Source organism: Cryptotermes secundus, unplaced genomic scaffold, assembly GCF_002891405.2.
Source record: "Cryptotermes secundus unplaced genomic scaffold, Csec_1.0 scaffold262, whole genome shotgun sequence".
In the NCBI taxonomy this organism is placed as follows: Eukaryota; Metazoa; Arthropoda; class Insecta; order Blattodea; family Kalotermitidae; genus Cryptotermes; species Cryptotermes secundus.
Window position 1 is genome coordinate 2,304,722 of NW_019739214.1, and position 20,859 is coordinate 2,325,580.

Consider the following 20,859-nt stretch of genomic DNA (forward strand, 5'->3'; position numbering starts at 1 on the left):
ATGATGATGATGATGATGATGATGATGATGATGATGATGATAGTTTCGTCTTCCCCGCCCTCTTCTTATACACAAATGACGAAGTGTTCCTCAATTCCGAAATATCTTCATTGGCGGAGGAGTTACGTTTTTGTTCTGAGACTCTCCTTTCTCAATTCCCTCTGCTCATGCTTTTCCATATGACTGTGCTTATGATACAGAGTATTTTAAACATTGTAGCGTGTAGGCCTGTTACTGGGTGACGACCTCGAAAAAAACGAAAAAGTTTCGGTGCTAGGAAACAGATTCTTATTAAGCAAGTATACTCAACCATAATCAGTAACGTCTTCGCAATCAAACACGTTCCCTCAGAAACGACTGGAATACAAAAATGAAGGGTGTTTTCTACGCGGTCCGTGCCGAAATGTTATAACGGAGATAAGTTTAGAAGATAGTGTTCGGTAGTAGGAGGGGGTCTACGATGAGAAAGGCTTATTCAGTGCAGTTGAAGAATCCCCACTTTTAGAGGCCGTTACCAGGGAAGGACCGGTGAAGACGCAGAAGACTGAAAAGACTTAGTGTGTGCTGTAGCAATTTATGAAGTGTTGAGATCAGCGATTGCGCTATAATTAATTGTAGTAACGGGTCATATGTTAAAGTGGTCAATATACTGCCACATGTATTAGTGATTTTAGACGCGGGTTTGGCTCGGTGAGTAGATTTATTGGGTCTTCACCAGGCGGTACTACATTTAATTACGACACTTTCAATCTTACTGTAACTTATAACACTTCGTCCCTACAAACAGTGATAACGCTCTAAAGGTTACTGTAACTACACGACATAAAATAAAGACTTCACTTCCGACTTCTGACTTCTGATTTCTTCCTCTGACGTCTTCTTCTGGCTTCTGCGTCTGAGCTCTGAACTCACGGCTCATTCCTGGTTATTACTGTTAGCTGGCCGTGATAGCAGACACCGCCACAAACGGTTCTGTTCTGCTCTTTTTGAGATTGCTTTGTGTCGGAAACCACTGTAATTACCGTGGTTACCATATCTGCAGCCATGTATTTGTTTACAGCGTACACTCGGAACGTGTATGACCAATCGTTAACTAGCAATAGCTGACTTCATTGCAGGAACAATGTTTACCTAGCCGTTGGCTAGCAATAGACGTTTGCTTAGATTTCGATGTTCCGGCTTTTAGGCGGCACGTCACAATGTCCAATCTCCGATCCAAATCCTGTATACAGTCACTCCAACATGTGACAAAATTACGTACTATGAAATTTTCTTCATACAGCTAATAAACTTGTGATACTTTTAAAACTCTTGTCTATAATTTACCATCAAGAAATACTACAGTCAAACGGCACTAATATGAGAATTCTTACGAGGACAATCCATAGATAACAACAAAGTTTGTCCTCAAAAGCTATGAGTCTTATTCTAATTAATTCTGTTACTTGCTTATTAGTAACAATGCAATGTAATGTTAACTGAAATTGTTCGATTTTACCGAATGATCCCGGTAGTCCCATGTAGCATGACTGCTATATAGACTAAAGACCATAAAATTATATTGAGTTTGGAGTTCGCCTTACCCATTAGCTTCTCTTCGTTATCATATACATATTGACGATTTTTTTCAAAGTCCACTTGAAGTTTATAACCACCATACTCCTCTGGTAAGACTTCAGGCGGGATGAACTTGTGAAGCGATGCCCAATCTTGTCCGTGAAAATGGATCTGTAAGCGTGAAATACGTTTTCATTTGTACTATCTGTGCTTCAGTTTGTCAGAGGATCGATCACTGATGTATTCTGTAAAGCACATGAAACAATAATCAAAATAAATTTAAGCAAATTAAATTTTTTAAATAGTTACAGATGTAAAGAGGGAATATATTTGGCGTATATATTTATATTTAAGACATTTATTAGTTACTATAGGATTCTGACGATGGTGTATAACACACTGATATATTGGGTTTTTGGACTTTATCCATCGTCCTGGTTTTTAAGATAACTAATAAAAACACGACGTTTCGGAAACTGGATCTGTTTCCGTCCTCAGGTGAAGGAAAACACCTATTCTGTCCACTGTCACTGGTCCAGTGATTGAGACTAGCTCTTTCTAACGGACACAACAGAATAGGTGTTTTCCTTCGCCTGAGGACGGAAACAGATCCAGTTTCCGAAACGTCGTGTTTTTATTAGTTATCTTAAAAACCAGGACGATGGATAAAGTCCAAAAACCCAATATATCAAAGGCATTTATTGTTTTAAAATTATCATACCAACTTAGGCAGTGGTAAATAATTAAGTAACCTGCTTAGAGTCTTCTGCACACTGACTTTCGTTTCTGCAATGTATTCTAGGTGCATTACATTAGGTTCTAACATGGTCACAATTTACCAGGTAAAAAGGGATCTCTTTTTCTTTTGTAAGGTTGCATCTTTCTTGTGCATACATTATACTAACCGCCTCACAAGCATATACAAATAAGAATTTACAGTTAAATTATTTCTCCTCACTACGTGTTTCGACCGGGTGCAGTCATCAAGTGAAAAGACAAATACTCTTAGATTATTGTTAAAACACATAAACTGATTTCTGTTAAAATATTTTATGTAAAAGTCCAAAAATACACAAAAACAAGTTGGGCTGGTCGCATCCAATCCATGCATTGCATAAACTGTTTTCAATATGAAGTTATGGTATATAAGATACATATCCCGGCACAAATATTTGTCTGAACATATTCGTATTCAGAGTTCATGTTACGTAATTTTGTCGAGCAACTTCATTATCGATGTAGACGATTTAATCTGAAAATAAATATAGGGTTATCGCATTCAGAGGGTTATAAATTTAATTCGATAAGCGCAATAATTACAGCAGAGGAGAGTTTTACTTACAATTATGACGTTGATCTCTGAANCGCATGGGAGGTAACGTCACATTGCCTTATAAACCATCATATAACATTGGTCGACTAGTGTTTGTTCTTGTCTCTGCAGAGTGAGTTATGATGTGTTCTGCGATTTATAATCCCGCCAGATGCGAAATTCGCGCTGTTATTCGCTTTCTTCACGCTACAAATATGATTGCTGCGAAAACTCACCGTGAAATATGTGCTCTTTACGGCCAAAATGTAGCGAGTGAGGTAACTGTAGGGCAGTGGTGAGGAATATTCAAAGATTGGCGAACAGATGTTCACGATGAAGAGTGAGTGGTCGGCTGGCAGTCTGTAATGAGTGATGATCTTGTTCGAAGTGCCGACCAAAATATTTATGAAAGAGAGTTTCACAATTTCAGAAGTTTCGTGTGAATTTCCACAAATTTCAAACACTGTTCTCCTCCACGAGATTATCACAATTAGGACGGGCTATCACAAGTTCTGCGCAAGATGCATTCTGAAAATGCTCACGGATACGCACCAAATGCAGAGAATGGCTTCGGCTTTGACTTCCTAGAGCAATGCCAGAAAGATGGCAATACATTCCTCAGTCACATCACAAAAGTAACAAGTGATGAAACCTAAGAGTAGTCAAAGCAGTGGATGCATACACAGTCACCACACAAGCCGAAAAGTTTAAACAAACGTCGTCTTCCTGCCAGATAGCTGATGGCACGATAAAGTGCTGACAAGGAATTCATGCAACAAGGGACCACAATAACGTCAAAAGTGTACTGCATGCAAAACACTAAAATAAACCGCCCAGGGTCATTCAGAATAAAAGGCGTGGAATGCTGACACCCAATGTGGTACTCCTCCCTGACAATGCGCGTCCATATGCAACTGTTTGTACTTGAGCACTGCTGGAGCATTTCAGCTGGGAGTTGTTTGACCACCTCTCTTGCTGTCCTGATCTCGCTCCCAGTGACTGCCACCTGTTCACCTATCTGAAGAACTGGCTGGGAGCACAGCGCTTCAGCAATAATGGGTACTTGATGGAAGTTGTCAAAACGTGGCTGAGATCACAGACGGAAGATTTCTTTGACATAGACAAACAAAAACTTATTCTCCGATAAAATGTCTGAATTCCGGCGGTGATTACGTTTAGAAACATTGGCTTACTATAAATACGACAGTGGGTCTGTTCAATTTTATCTGGTTTACAGGACATAATTATCGCGTTTGAATATGAAATGTCCGCTGGATATATAGAAGAAATGAGCGATATTTTCGCATACCACATACAAAGAAAGTTTTCGTAATTATACGAGAGAATGAATTACAATTTCCTTAAATGTCTTTAATGCCAATAAGTATGCAGAGTGAACCCCTTTCCCCATCTATCAGACAGTTAAGCAAATGGGTACGAGCCGGACGCCCTACGTTCGATTTTCATTACGGGGAACTTTTATTCTTGCTTTCAGGTTCCACTTCCTGTCCGGCGGCATGTATCTCGAATGTTTGCAGGTCTGCTCGCATTTGCAATTATTGTGCTTAAATACGTCTATGAAGCATTCGACTAGATAAGAAATGCATGGCTTTTATGACATTTGAAGCATTATTATTGTGTTCATGAGACCTCATCACTATTCACGATACTATGTCACTTGAATCCAGTCGTCATTGCCACACAGTGTTTATTAATGATTCTTTTTTTTTAGTTTTGTGGGATGGGGTGAAGCTGAGTCCACTTGGTACGTCAGCCACTAATTGGCCTATTGTACCACCCCCACACGATACATGAGTAAGAGCATTTGATGGAATGAGAATTGGCAAGGGAAGCCGAAGAACTTGGAGGAAACCTGTCCCAGTGCAACTTTCTCCACCACAAATCCCACGTGTTGACCTAGGATCGAACCCGGGTCTCCCCAGATACGTATCGAAAGGGTACAGATGGCTCTTTCGCCGCGACTAAGGCAGCTGAAGCGTGAAGCTGATCACCCTCTTCAACTAATTCCGAGTTCAAGAATACGTACCTTCCCATATGCGCCTTCATGGCGTAGTGGTTAATTAGTTAAGCACAGAGACAACGTTACTTTACCCTTAAATACTTAAATACTTAAATACGAGGGTTGGAACTTCAAAAGTGGCAACACTGCTGTAGAGATGCCATGCAACGGGACAAAATAATGTCGATTATACCACACGTTAGTTACATACCTCCCTTCCCACATCACGCGCATGCGCAGTGACGAGAAGAACAGAGCCTCGTGTTAGCTGGCGGTCTAATGTAGTGTTGTCACGATGTTTTCGAAACAGGAACAATGGAGTTGGATAAAGACTGAATGTGCCAGAGGCCGTACAGCACAACAGTGTCATCAAGATCTTTAAGAGGCTTGCAGGGAATCTGCCTTACAGAACAATGGCAAGGTGGGTAAAAGCCTTCAACGAGGGACGCCAAAATGTGGCAGACATGCGTTGGTCAGGTCGTTCTAGTGTCAGTGAAGAAGAAGTGTATGCTCTTTCCGCGTTACTGGAGAGTGATCGACGCCATACGATTCGTGAGCTGGCCCGAGAGACAGGGTTAGCGCATACGACTGTGCTTCACATTCTGAAGGAACGCCTGGACATGAGAAACATCGCATCATGATGGGTTCCGCATGATTTGACGGAAATGCACAAATAGCGACGATACGACGCTGCTCGTAACCACTTGGAGCGCTATGAGCGCGAAGGAGAGGCTTTCTTCCGCCGTATCATTACGCTGGACGAGACATGGGCCAAATCGTACAAGCCACAAACGAAACGCCAATCGAACGAATGGTGTCATTACGGGTCACCATGAAAATCAAAAGTTCGTCAGAACCCCAGCAATGTGAAAATTATGATGATTCTCGTGTACGACTGTGATGGTGTTATCCTAACGCATACCGTTACCCGACAGCAGACCGTCAATGTGCAGTATTACTGTTCATTCTTCGGAACACAATCTGCGACCAGCTTTGAGAAAGAAGTGGCAACACTTTCTGCAGAACCCACCCATCATTTTGCTGGACAACGTTCGGCCGCATGCAGCGCAAGCTGTGGCTGATTTGTTCGATCGATGGGGCTGGGAAGTGTTGCACCATCCAACATACTCCCCGGACTTAAGCCCTTGTGACTTCGACTCGATTCCTAAGATGAAGGAACCACTTCGTGGCATTCGCTTCAGAACTGTTCCAGAGATTCTTCAGGCAGTAGACCGCTCCATGCGAACTATCAACACAACAGGCGCTGCTAAAGGTATCCTACGACTTCCACATCGCTGGCAAAGGGTTGTACACAATGCTGGTGACTACATTGAAGGACAGTAAAACTTCGAAACATGCATCTGTTTTGTATCAGTTGTAAATAAATAGTTGCCACTATTAAAGTTCCAATCCTCGTATTATCCTCCAAACTATTCTTTCATCTCCCACTTGAGTTTTTCCTCTTCAGAACAATTAAAATCGTGTACCAGATTAGCAAACCTCCCTCGTCTTCATTTGATTTCCTTGACAGAAAGTTTCATGTCTGCAATAAGTATACCGGCTGATTGATGACTTTTATTACATGCTAAGATAATGAAATACAATAGTTACATGTTATACTGACATGCTGCTTCATTTTTGCACTGAGGAACGGAAATACTATTCTCATCAGCACGTTGATGAGAGAGGAGGTGTTGACCAGATGAACATCCATGCTCGCCCATGGACGCATCTGTAAACAGAAGTTTAAGAATATTTATAATTCTTACGTTCATTTAACTTCAAAGAAAGTGATTGGCCTAGTGATTTTTAACATTACTGTTCATGCATTCTTGGTATACGAAGTTACTGGGGGGAAGTTTTGTTAACCTCTTATGCCCACGGATGAACCTGTAAATACAAATTCATAGTATCTAGAAGATTTATAATATTTATATTAATTTAACTTCAAAAAAAATTCAGGTCATTGACTTTTAACATCAGTCTTCAAAAATTCTTGGCATATTGTGTTACCGGAGATAGGAGATGTTGACCACACGAAGATCCCCCAAGGATGCATTTGTAAACATAAATTCATAGTCTAGAAATTTCTTTTGATATTATTATACTAATTTAATTTCAAAGAAACTGTTAGGCCAGATATAGTTTAACATTATTTTTCAGGAATTCTTTGCATACAATGTTACTCTGTGCCTAGGGCAAGTGCACAAAAACTTGTTATCTGACAAATCATGAAGTTCTGTATGTGTAGTTTTGTCGCTGCGCACGAAAGTCACATGCTCTTAGACTTCAAACAAGGATTAGTATGTTGATTATCTTTCATATGTGAGTTGTTCCTTGACCTTTGTGAAAATCATCTTACTTGTGAGGCTGATTATCAAAAGAGGATATATCGTGAGATTAACAAAACGCATAAGCCACGTTTTGTGGTCCGTTCTTGATTAGAGAAATGGCCATTGACTAGAACAGGGAAACTATATTGGTTGGCGGATCATATCATCAGTTTACATAAGTATAAGAGTAAAAAGTAAAGTTGTCCTTGTGCCTAATCAATTAAGCACCATATCATGAATGCCTATGGATGGGTGGAGGTATAGCTCGACCATTCTGGACCTCAGCTCTAGATGGAGGTAGCGGTCACCTTCACGTCCCGGTCGCTTTACCACTGGGGTTAGAGCTCCTGTGCCCTCTGATTATTAAGTTAGGTGGGCCATAGTGCCGGTCTTGAGGCTGTGGAGGAAAGACAAATTTCTTTCTCCTGCCCGAGAAGGAAACCCAGCCTATGGTCCCTAGCCATACCGAATGAGCTACAGGTCTTCTACGTAAATTATAGGAATTATAAGTATTTATTGATGTAGTAAACCATAAATTTTTGCCTTCAATTTTTACTTTGAGTATAACATATTATAGGCATATAATTAACATTAGTTAAAAATTTTAAATTCATGAAGAAATACAATGCAATTTTTTTCTTCTTTACAGTATATGAATCATCCAACCTATTAAATTCTATTTGTAATGTAAGCGTACACATAAATGCGAAGCTATAATTTGTTACATTATAATCTTAATGCCTCGTCACGTGTTAGTGCAACGCTTTTGTTGGGCACAAGCTGGCCCGCGGGCCGGCCTCTGTAAACCAATGCCCTAGACAGTTGCTAGGAGGCAAGCAAGAAGACAGGTAAGGTGAGGAAGAAATAACGAAGAAGGACAGAAACAAAGAAAGATTGAAAGGAGCTGAGGAAAGGATCAATTATGTAAATTTCGGAGAAAGTATGTTATTTACCTTTCTTGCCTCATGACAAGTCGAATTACTTGTGAGGTTCCATTTGGTGACCAGCGCACAGAGTTCAATGAGTGGGCGGGTGGGTGAGTGAGTGAGAGAATGAATTAATGACTCGATCCATATTGAGACTGTTACATGTACAGCAGGTTCTTACCTCTTCCTTGAGTGAGCATTTGATTGTGGCTTTAGGGGTTAGGAATTTAAAGATCCGCATTGGAAGACCGCCCATATCCACTATTAGCACCATTCCGCTCTTCTGGGTCTCTTCTTCGTCCATCGCCAGTTCCATCCACATATCATTCACTTTCGAACAGTGCAGGAGGGTGATCTTCTCGGTGTCGATGTTATCTGCTCCATAAAATAAATATTCACAGCAGTAATAACCACCGCCATCACAATTGTCATTAGTGAGTAAACTACTTATCTGGCCGTTTCCCTAATCAGTGTAGGTACATAAGAACTTGGACCTAGGGTCTACTGGTCAGAGTTCCTGGCTCTCCACCTTTTTGCCATGAAAACATGCTTGTTTTTGAAGCCATTACTTAGCAATGCCTGCTTTATAGTTACTTGTTTCGCGGTCGTTGCCTAGCAACGAGTCTACACGCCACAATATTTTGGTGCTAGAAACTTAGTTGCTCTTGTGTGTTGCTGATTTCCTCATCCCCCCCCCCAACCCCGCTGTTGCCTTACAGAGGTTCTTTACTGAACCTAAATTGCTACTGTCAGTAGCTACATTACTGTATAATCGAAAGTATTTCAATAATTTCTTAGCGTACTGTAAAATATCATTTCTTATCTTCTGTTGGATCTAATGTTTAAAAATTGTCCTTGTAATTATGAGCTTCCATTTTAAGGAAGGAAATTTGCCAGATAATCTTTCGGCTACCGAAATAAGGCATACAAAAAAATGTGTTGCTAATGTAAAAGGTTCCGAGCATACATTAGGCCTGGGGAAATAAAACTCATATGAAACATCTAAATTTTCCTAAAGTAAGACACATTAATTACGTAATGTCTACTGAATTAAAACATACTGTCGCGTATCGGGCTTATATCGCGACAAATAACTTCACGATGTATTTTATATAGCGAATTTTATTTCACATTCGCACTTACAATCACCCAAATTACAGATTTACGATTACTGCTATCTGCAGTATCACAATTAGTACACTCCAAATGCCAGAATACCACTGACTAGTTGCTTGCTAACTCGGCAGTAGCTCCAGGACTCACTGACTGACTCAGTACAACTCGCTGGTAGCCACACTAGAACTGAACGTGAATAGCCTTCGCTGCTCCGTATGTAGCCTCGATCGGACAATACGGGAAAACAGCCACGTAATAGGCACCCTTTGCATGGCGCTGTGTTGCTATGTAACGCTAGCGGAGGTAACCGCTGTTACTACTTGGTGACGTCACCGCTGTTGACTTGCGTTGCCTAGCGACCAGGATGCTAGGACTNAAATTCTGTGAAAGAATTTCCTTGTATTCCGAAGGCGATTTGTTGCCGAAGTACTCCTCATGCATGGTCTTAAACTTGTAGACTTTGACCATCTGCGAAAGAAATTTGCTTAAGGATTTAAGCTTTCAGAGAGAGTAAATGTGATGAAGTTTTATCATGTCATCAGCCGTTTCAAAATGGAATGGATTCCCAAACTTTCTGAGCACTGGCTTTCTCCACCATTTTGGATTAATCGGCGAGGCAGTGACCGTTTTCTAATCCTTCGAAATCCACTCCATTTGACGTGAGCTTAGTTATTCTACTTATAATACACATGTTTAATTATTTATTTACTTATGAATACATAAACAGTATACAGTTTCAATTCTGGACAATGTAAGTAACGTGGGTTCTCCCACAGTATTGGACATACCTCACAAAATACTTCGAGTGTTATTACATCATTTGTGAAAGCAGAAACAGCTGTTTCGACTGCGGGTGCTTACCAATACACTGATTGAAATTTAAAATAACATCACCTATGCCCACATTTTGTTTATCGGAATTTCGTATCCACCAGATCTGTCATACTACCATCAGTATGGCAGTAGTATTTTCTTCACAATACGTGCAATGATTGGCCTCGCGGTCTAAGACATGAAATGTCTACGCTCGCTCGAACGCTGGGATCGTGAGTTCGAAACCCACTCAAGGCATGGATGTCTGTCTGCGTTTATTCTGTGTTTGTGCTGTTCTGCCTTGCGACGGGCTGACCCCCCCATCCAAAGAGTCTTACTTACTATCTAAGGTTAAGAAACTAAGTAAAAGGAAGTCTTTCACGGATACTTCAGCCTCAAGTGGGAGGAATGGGAATAAGACAGAAACGGAAATATGCAGTGATTAAACCGACGTGACTCTGTTTACAGTGAGTCATTTGTAGGATAGGAGTGCACTGAGTGAAACCTAGGTTCGCAGAGATTATTTTTTTTTCCTTGGCACTATAGCCCTAGTGGGCCTAGGCCTACCTCCATGAACTCCGTTCACTTCGGTTTTTCTAGATCTAACACATACGGTAGGACTCCTTGGACGAGTGATCAGCTCGTCGCAAGGCCTCTACCTGTACACAAACACAGAAAAACGCACACAAACATCCATGCCCTGAGTGGGATTCGAACCCACGATCCCGGCTTCCGAGTGATCGAAGACAGTGCATGCTTTAGACCGCTCGGCTACCGTGTCCGGCTCGCAGAGATTACAGAGGCCTATATTTTGTGCATCTTACTCCTCACAAACCTTAAAACATGCTATTCGTTACCTGTACACTACAGGAAGCTTCAAAGGTTCTCATTAAGATACTGAGCACAGTAACAAAATTATGAATTTGTTAAAATGGTTCATTAAAATACAATAAACTTGTTAACTTTTCTAAGTGTTCCCATTAGACATTTTTCCTTTGACCTCATTAATTATTTTCGTAAATTTGTCCCTGTGCTTAACTAATTAAGCACTATGCCATGAAGGCGTATGGGGGGTGGATGTATAGATCCACATTTTCTTGACCTCGGCACTAGTTTGAGGTGAGAGATCAGCTTCACGCACCGGCCGCTTTAACCCTAGGGAAATATCCACCTGTACACATTGGGTAGGAAGTTGGGTGGACACCAGAGCCGGTCTGCACGAGGTGAGGAAGAGAAAATTCTTGACCCTACTGGAACTCGAACCTCGACCCCTCGGTCGACCAGCTCGTAGCCAGTCACTGTAACGACCACGCTATCCCGGCTCCTAAATCCGGTGCAAAAGTAAATAAAATTATATATTTTTCAGAATGCAGATGAGTCTGGTTAATTGGGAAGAGTGCAAAATGAAACAACGGTAGTGTGTTAAAAAGCCACAGTATGACTGACTGCAGGTGGGCTTGCGGGATCCTAACACTATGGTACACACAAAATTTAGCTGAAGAATAAAATTGTCAGTGATGATGTCCCACGCACGAATCACAGACACACATACTTTCTAGCTGTATGGTTTGATCTTTTTAAGGGACAGGCCTTGGCATGAGCAGGGATTCTTCTTAGCCACCAGGTTCAGATCTGCCCTAGAGCCCACCCAGTGGATATCGGATATTCTTTCCTAGGAAGTAAAGTGGTTGGGAATCGAACCTGGTCATTCTCTAAACTCATTGCTAAGGTCTGCTATGCTTGAAAGTTTACTTCCAGATCCTACACGCATTCATGATTTGATACTTGGGCACAGCTAAGTTATTCCTGTGATTAATTGTTATGCCATGAATACGATAAGGGAGTGGAAGCAGCCTATATGTAAGGAAGCTACGGTCAATCCGAGACCCAGGGAGAGTGGCGAGTGGTGTGAAACCCCTTACTACTGTACCCACTGTGTATAATTGAATCGCCGTCCCCATAGAAAATGCAACATTCTGTATAGTTTAAAGCATGAATATGTGTTTCAGACAGCTTATATGCTGCAACATATTCGAAGTAAAAGTAAACGAGTAAATTTATCCCTATGCTTAATTAATTAAGCATCGCACCATGAAGACATGTTGGCGAGTGGAGGTATGGTTCTCCCATTCTTGACTTCGGCCCTAGAAGAAGATGATTGTCAGATTCACGGCCCGGCCGCTTTACTCACAGGGAAAGAGACCCCGGTACCCACTGGTTAGGAGTCTGGGAGGGCCCCAGACCTAGTCGGACGCTGTTGACTAGAGAAAAATCTCTTTCTCCTGCCTGGAATCGGACCTTGCCCATACGGACCGCACTTATTCGAAGTAGGGAAGAAAATGACAGGTTTCTTGTTTCTCAAGCTCCCTACGACTAAAGTTATTAGAGGATGACATACAGACAGCAAGGTGATCGCATAATCCTCCTTTTTTTTATTTGCTTCTCAAAATAAGGAAAGTAGACTAAGGGGGCGGGATGTTACTACTGGTGTGTTGTAAACGTGGTAACGGAAGGAGTTTTTTGAAATGTGAGTTAAATTAAATTTCTATCCTCGTAAAACAATATTATTTTAATATACGTAGTATGACATAACTATGTAACTGAGACAGTAAATCTCAGTGGCTGAATCCCTCTTGATAGCGCATCAGTATATCTCTTTTTATGGAATCTGAAATTTGATTACCCTATTCACAAATGTCTGGCGTTTACTGAAATAAATCCAGTCCAGAACCTCCCCAAATTATATCTTATCCCCCCGCGCATACACTGTCCTTCCATGTTACCTCTTTATTTCAGGCTTTCAGACCAACACCATCCTTTCCTCGAAATATAATTTATTTTCAAACCTTTTCGAAAGCTTCCGTAGGACTGAAATCGCTCGCCCTCAGGTATCGTAACATGAAGTTGTCGTCCATCCTCACTTTCAGATTCTTCTCCCCTGTTAATGGAGGCACTTTTAGTAAGCAGCGTAAAACCTTTCCCAGCATTTTACTTATTGATATAAAAAAAAAAAAAAAAATTGCAATGTATTCGGTTCTGTCCACTGGGGTAAGAATATGTAAGAACTAATACTAATATAAGAGTACAGAATACAATAAAAAAGAATTGTACAGTAACGTGTGAATCAATGACTCATTCTTTTACTACTTTCACTAAAATTCGCCAAGAAGACCTCAATATAAAATATACTGATTCCTTTTGAATCACTATTTAATAGTATTTATTCTCATTTGTCATACACCGTCAGTTACCATACATTTAAATTAAATGTGCGGTAGTCGAAACATGTCGGATAAACAGCCAATCCAAATGTGTTGTAGTCGGAACATGGGTAAACAGCCAACCTAAATGTGTTGTATTGGAAGCACGTCGGATAAACAGCCAATCCAAATGTGCTGTAGTCGAAACATGGGTAAACAGCCAACCTAAATGTGTTGTATTGGAAACATGTCGGATAAACAGCCAATCCAAATGTGTTGTAGTCGGAAGATGTCCGATAAACAGCCAATACAAATGTGTTGTAGTCGAAACATGGGTAAACAGCCAACCTAAATGTGTTGCATTGGAAACACGTCGGATAAACAGCCAATCCAAATGTGTTGTAGTCGGAAGATGTCGGATAAACAGCCAATCCAAATGTGTTGTAGTCGAAACATGGGTAAATAGCCAGCCTAAATGTGTTGTGTTGGAAACACGTCGGATAAACAGCCAATCCAAATGTGTTGTAGTCGGAAGATGTCGGATAAACAGCCAATCCAAATGTGTTGCAATTGACGGTATATGGTAAATGATAACAAACAACTTAATGGCAGGCAACTCACCCTTAAAATATTTAATAACATTTCGTAAATAAGGTAACGTTAGTTTCACTAAACCTCACCAAGAATATATGAATATAAAATTTGACCAGCTGGTTTAAAAAGAAACGTGGTTATTTCACGACAGTATATGTATAATATAGCATTAGTCTCACCTGAAACAAGAGTTCTTAAACTGCCTATAGCTTCATGAAGCTTGACCTTATCACCTTCTGTATTCCGCTTGTCATGTGGATGACCTTCAGATGAAGACTTCAGTTTGACTACCTTCGGCATATTCACTGTACGTACTACTACTACTGCCTCGTTCTGAGAACATCCGAACCGTAGGCAGACCTACCGAGGGAAGACAGCTTGGATATTATCTTTGCATAAAGTTATTCTTGTGTTATCTTGTATCATTAACTATCTATCTATCTATCTATCAATCACTCTGCAGCCCTATATTGGGTCTTTAGCTTTATCTTTATCTTTTACACATTCGGTAGGACTCCTTGGACGGAGGATCAGCCCCTTCGCAAGCCCGCTACCTGCACAGAGGACAGCACAAATACAGAATATACGCACAGACACACACATGCCTCAAGTGGGATTCGAACCCACGATCCCAGTGATTGAGAGGGCGAAAACAGTTCATGCTTTAGACCGCGCGGCCACTGTGATCGGCTTTATCATTAACTGCTAATAGATAAATATGTATTACTCGTGTCAGCTAAATGAATGATATTGGTAATCGTTTTATTCAACCTTCCACAATGAGGCTCGCCTCTGTTCACAGTTCAAAGTCAACCTTTTATGGTTTCCATATATCTATCAGAATCTGCCATGGTGTATGGGTTAGCGATTTATCTAAAAAATAATGATAATATATTTTTCAAACTGCATTATACATATTGAGCACCTTCTCATATGTTCGTTTTCAATTTTGTTTATTCGACTACATCCCACGTCGATGGGAGGGCAATATTAAGATGTATATTAAAAAATAGGAAATACACTGATTTGGCTGCGAAAGTGGTCAGTTGCGGGCTGCTGTCAAGGCAGTAATAAACTTTGGTGCTTCAAGAAAGGCATGGCATTTCTTGTCTAGCTAATCAACTGACCCCGTCTGAAGATGGACCCTGCTCCATGAAATTAGCTTGTTAAATTGGTTAATATTTCTTAAAATACGGTTAATCGCCGCTGCTTCAATATTACCGTTCCTTTTGTTCTATTTAGCCTCAGATAATTTCCATATAAAAGACATACGAACTGATATAACCCCGCAATATTCCAACTGTGTCACTTTAGTGTTCTGTTATCATGACACGACTATACTGATGTCAGTATATATACTGATAGTATTGTTTGCCTAGAACTCACCGATAAACGGACGAAACACATTGGAGACGATGCAATTACTGCAAAGTTCCAAAAGAACTGAGTACGTATATCATAAAGTTGAGACTGACCACGGTCTGGACAGCCGAGGAGTCAGAGTTCGAGTCCCGGTTGTATCAAGATTTTTCTCCTCTACGACGTCAGACCAGTTCTGGGGCCCATCCAGCCTCCTCTCCGTTAGGTATCGCAGACGTTCTTTAACCGGAGGTAAAGCGGCCGGGGCGTGAAGCTGATCGCTCAGCTTCAACTAATACCACGGTCAAGAATACGTGGATCTATACATCCACTCCCCCATCGGTCATCATGGTGTAGTGATTAATTAATGAAACACTGGAACAACTTCTCATTTATAGCATGAAGTAGAGAGGAAAAGGACAAAATCTGAACATAAGCCCTCTGTAATTTTGGAGGTAGTTCAAATGTGAACCTCCTGCACAGTCGAATTTAATTATGTAATGTCTAATCAGTCTGTTTTCTAAGGCCATAACATTTTGTAGTATAAAAATAAAAGTACACAGATCTCCAAAACGGATATTGCTACTGGCTATAGAAAGTTGCAGATTCATGTTTTGCGTAATTATGTAATGCGCCTGTGAAATGATAATCATCAGCACGTTTCATGGCTGCAGCTCCAGAAATTCTGGTGTGACGTTCTTCTGTTTGGAGGAGAACGAAATTTAAGTAAGGTTCAAAACGATAAAATTTATATAAATAAATACTGAATCTGTATCTGTAGTTAAATTAATTCTGTCTGGGCCAAATTTTGCTGATGGTGTAACTGCCAATGATATTATTGTTGTTAAACTGTTTTATTTTCATTTATTTGTACAAAATGTTGTGGCATGCAGACCCGTTGCTACGCAAAAACCTTAAAATAAACAATTACACAACGACCGTTACTAGGCAGCGGCCGTAAACAGCATCAGAGGAACGGCGTTTTCTGTGCGGTCCGTGCCGAGATGTTACAAGCTGGGCCACTTAGCTAGACAGACCCGTCCTCTCGTCAGAGAAGGCGCCCCACAGAAACAAGACCGTAACTGTCAAACGATAATAATTAATATCTGGTCATTAGCCCCAAATGGGGCTCGACACCAAGACTTACTGACCGACTGACTGACTGACCGTCAGTCGCAATGTGACTGACTGACTGACTGTTTAGTGTGTTAGTGAGAGATCGCTGAGTTTAAGTGATTGTGAGTTGCTGTTATAAGAAGCTGGTAGTTGAGGCACGCGAACAGTTCAGAAACCCAGAGGAAGGGGAAAGCGAGCGTTTGAAAGCCGCTACGAAGCAACGGCTAATGAACACTAACAGATTGAGAAGACGTACTGTATATTACAATGACCTGCGGAGTGTAGTAACGAGTTGTATAAGGGTGCAATAAATCCGATTACCAATCCAAACCCCGTGGTAGTGAATTATGTATTAAGGCCTATTCTGTAACAGTTTTCCTTGCGATGTTCTACGTCCCATTTATCTTTATTTTCATTATTTCAGTTTCAGTTCTACTGTCGGAGAAGTAATGAACTTTCAAACATTCCACGTTCTGGAAAAATTGTCTTTGTATTTCCTGAAATATTTACCTTATCTAAATACGTTTGGAGTAAACGTTTAAGACACCAGAATTGTATTTTATATCATGTATTAACTGTTTTCTGGGTGAACTTTTTTAATTTATTATACTGACCGAGCTATCCCAATGTGTTCTGTCCAGCTTCTTGACGTGAATTCTTTTAACAGTAGAATTGGTGTTATCATGTTCAAATATATGAGTATATATTTCACCAGAAGATACAAACAAACGCATAATTTTCATAATTGTGTCTGTTGATAAAGTCAAAGAAACACGTTTAAATAAGAGTAACCTATTCACGATGTCATCTTATTGTGACTAATTTGTTAGCCGCCCTGACTCGCTTATGAATTGTACTGAAATAAAGTAACAGGAAATCTGTTAAAACATTTGTATAAATTACATCAAGATAAATGCATATATTTCTACTACCTACAGTGCTATGGAGGTAACTGTTTAGGTATTAATTGCTCAAGTAACACAAAACACACTAAGCCACCACTGGGCACGAAACCAGTGAAACGACCAGAAGGCACACACATTGTAGCAAAGACAAGACCTACCACAACAAAAAAGAAATATACGACACGCAACACATGACATTTAAATAAGTTTGAATTATTTTAATATCAATCCAACTACACTGCATAATGAGAAGCTTTATAATTCGTACTATACGACAAATATAATTAAAATTATCAAATCAAGGAGTATGAGATGGGCAGGGCATGTAGCACGAACGGGGAGAAGAGAAATGCATCTAGGATATTGGCGGGAAAGACAGAAGGAAATAGAGCACTAGGGAGACATAGACGTAGGTAGGCGGACAATATTAAAATTAATCTTACGGAGATAGGATGGGGTGGTTTGGACTGGAAGGATCTGGCTCAGGATGGGGACCAGTGGAGGGCTCCTGTGAACACGGTAATGAACCTTCTGGTTCCAGAGATTGCTGGGAATTTCTGGAATATCTGCAAAATTTGTGGCTTCTAAAGAAGGGCTCAGCTCCTTAAAGTTAGTTAGTTGATTCGTTGGTTGGTTGGTTGGTTGGTTGGTGGGTGGGTAAATTGGTTAGATATCAAACTTGGTTTATTGAAACAAACGTTTAGACTCGCACGTCTTGAGCGTCACGAAATGCTGAATACAGTATAGCAATTTATACAAATCGTCATATACGGTCATATATATCTAATGATGGTCCCATGTGGCCAAAACGTATATGAAAACATATAACGATCTAAACAACTAAGAAAATATTGTATTTACAAGACTGTATATGTAAAGTGATTAAGAACTCACCTGTTAAAATATTTTTGCAGAAGATAAACAAATAACTTTTGCAGATATCCGTATTTTACTTACTTCGTAGAGCGGTTACGTACCTCCTCTTCCAAACCAGCCATCACAGGCCATCACTGTTACTGCCGTAACTTCGCAATATCGGCGAGCGGGCAGACCCTGACTCTCCGGGTCAGTGGCCTTGAGACAGTACACTGCGTTACATAAACACATATCCTGTATACACTTTTTATCAGTGAGAACTGCGTAGCTGTAGAGGTCAGCTTGTCACTCGGTTAGTTGAATGCCTTTCTTAAGACGCGCGGGAGATTTCTCTATCGGGGAGAATAATCGTGAGCAGGTTACTAATCATTATGCTCTGGTTAGGTTACCATGGTTTTTCTAAGTCGTTTCAAGAGAACTCCAATGTAGCATCTTGAAATAGGTTACTGTAACGCCAGCTTCCACAAGGGCACGTACTCCGGCAAGGTCAGCTCTGGGAACCAGCCGCCCCTTCTTTCTCTCTTTGCAACCCCGTCCAGGTCAGATGTGCAACCCAGTATCCTCTTGCTTCTCAGTTTGCAACCCCGTCAACCCCCAGCCACCACCTATTTCTTTCTTTGCAACTCCGTCCAGGCCAGCTGTGGGACCCAGCCACCTCCTCTTTCTCTCTTCTTAGCTCCGTCCAGGTCAGCTGTGGGACCCAGCATCCTCTTCGTTCTCTGTTTGGAACCCCGTCCAGGCCATTTGTGGGACCCAGCCACCCCTCCTACAGTGGATACCAGAAGCTCCTTTCTCCGATGACACAGCTGTCTGTAAATCTGACAAACATTTTCGTTTGGGGCCGAGTTTGAGAACGCGTGGAGCTTCATCGCCGAAACCATTAGGCATAGTCGTACGTCCTAAGGACGCAATGCCTAAGCTCAAAGACAGACTTATGTTTTTGACATAATCCTTTTCCTCTTTCATTTTATACCCATCTATTTCAGCTTTTCACATCTACCCTGTCGCGTTGTATTTATCTCCCTCCTTTCACAATAGTATTATTGCCTGTTGGTAAATTTGGTAACGACAGTGACAAATCAAAATTTGATTTAGGAGGAAATCAAAAGGAGGCTGAATTCAGATAATGCTGCTACCATTCAGTTCAGACCCTTTTGTCTTCTCGTCTGCTGTCTAATAACGTAAAAATTGAAATATAGAGAACTATAATTTTGCCTGTGGTTTTGTATGGTTGTGAAACTTTGTCTCTGGCATTAACGGAAGACCATACAATGAGGGTGTTTGGGAAGAGGGTGATGAGAATATTTGGGCCGAAGAAGGATGAAATGGTAGGAGGCTGGAAAAATCTGCATAATGAGAAGCTTCATAACTTATGCTCTTCGACACATATAATTAGAATGATCAAATCGACGAGGATGAGATGAGAAGGGCACGTAGCATTCAGGGGGGCAACGCAATAGAAAGACAGAGACGTAGGAGGGAGGATAATAATGAAATGGATCTTAAAGAAATATAACGGAGTGGTGTAGACTCGTTTAGCCTGGATTAGAATAGGGACCTGTGGCGGACTCTTGTGAACGCGTTAATGAACATTCGGATTTCATGAAATGTTCGGAAATTCTTGAGTTATTAAGCAGTTGGTGGCTTACCAAGAAGGGCTCAACTCCATGAAGTTAGTTAGCTCACATATCCATATCTCTGTAAACATAGTTCTCATCCGGGGTTTCCCCTTCCTTTTCGCATTTGTTTTATTTGACTCTGCTCTTTATGTATTTGAATTTCTGCTCCTAGATCCATCATTTCATTCTACAAACTTTTCCTTGTGGCTTACGTCATTATATTCTTCTCGTGTTTTTTCCTGTCCTCTGTCTCATTACATAGTACTAGCGTACGTTGACGAACTTTCGCAATGTTTTCTTCAGTTATGCTCGTTGCTGGCCATCCTGATATTTCTCTTTGTCAGTGACACTTCGCTTCCCTCAGAAAAAAGAAACATGTCACCCACTTGTAAACTGCTGTTTTCTTCATAGCATTATTCCGGTAAACTTGCACCAACATCTCTCTGATTTCGCTTCCGCTCTTGCCAAGTTTTTAAAAGAAGCTCCGACATTCTGGCGACGACACACCAAAACACACTCAGACAATAATACTACGCCACTCAGAAAGAGACTTCCATAGGTCAACAACAATACAGCTGTGAAACGATATGCCAATGTAATCAAACCATACTGAGGTTTATGTCCACTGCGTCTACGGCAAGCACACGGTGGCAAATTCGCGACCCTTTTTGTCAGACCACGTAATTTAGTAGAGTGCATCTCCGTCATTCCTGAACCACTCAAAAGCCATGCACAGTCGTCCTGACTCAATACTAGTTACTCGTAGGCATAAAATAAATTAAAGGTGACGTAACTGTTGAACGTTAAATTTCAAGCCCTTATCAAACTGAAGGAGACAAAATTGTACCCACATTAATGATAGATGTAGTGTTTTCAACGAAACAGTTGGTCTTAACCCTCCAAAGAAGCAACTTACGTATATGACAGCTAAAAGTTTGTGACAATAGTATATTGTGTTTCTGGAAATTATCCGTCATACTTTTTTTCTTCTTAACGTAAGTTTCACTTCCATACAAAAGTATAGGAGCACCCATCATTTTATTAAATTTATAATCTGTCTCTTTCCATATCTGTCGTTTGAATTATCCGTTATTGTCCTGTATATTTATTAAC

General features: G+C 40.7%; 2 protein-coding genes across 2 annotated transcripts in view; both read right to left on the reverse strand.

Annotated features, from left to right (window-relative positions):
• LOC117282886 (clavesin-2-like) overlaps positions 1 to 8,549 on the reverse strand; it is a 12,439-nt gene extending 3,890 nt beyond the window's left edge. Inside the window, exons 1-3 of the mRNA XM_033754355.1 lie at positions 8,330 to 8,549; positions 6,514 to 6,621; positions 1,584 to 1,728 (exon numbers count right to left, since the gene is read on the reverse strand). Of these exons, the coding sequence (XP_033610246.1) occupies positions 1,584 to 1,728; positions 6,514 to 6,621; positions 8,330 to 8,470 (394 nt within the window). The 5' untranslated portion in view covers positions 8,471 to 8,549. The remainder of the gene's footprint in view (positions 1 to 1,583; positions 1,729 to 6,513; positions 6,622 to 8,329) is intronic.
• Positions 8,550 to 9,150: 601 nt separating this feature from the next.
• LOC111871688 (alpha-tocopherol transfer protein-like) lies at positions 9,151 to 18,312 on the reverse strand. The gene is made up of 5 exons (XM_033754354.1): positions 18,209 to 18,312; positions 14,051 to 14,231; positions 12,924 to 13,015; positions 9,617 to 9,732; positions 9,151 to 9,160 (listed from the first exon to the last, which is right to left on the reverse strand). Exons 2-5 carry the CDS (start codon positions 14,169 to 14,171, stop codon positions 9,151 to 9,153), a joined length of 339 nt encoding a protein of 112 aa, XP_033610245.1. The 5' UTR covers positions 14,172 to 14,231; positions 18,209 to 18,312.
• Between the last annotated feature and the right edge of the window lie 2,547 nt (positions 18,313 to 20,859).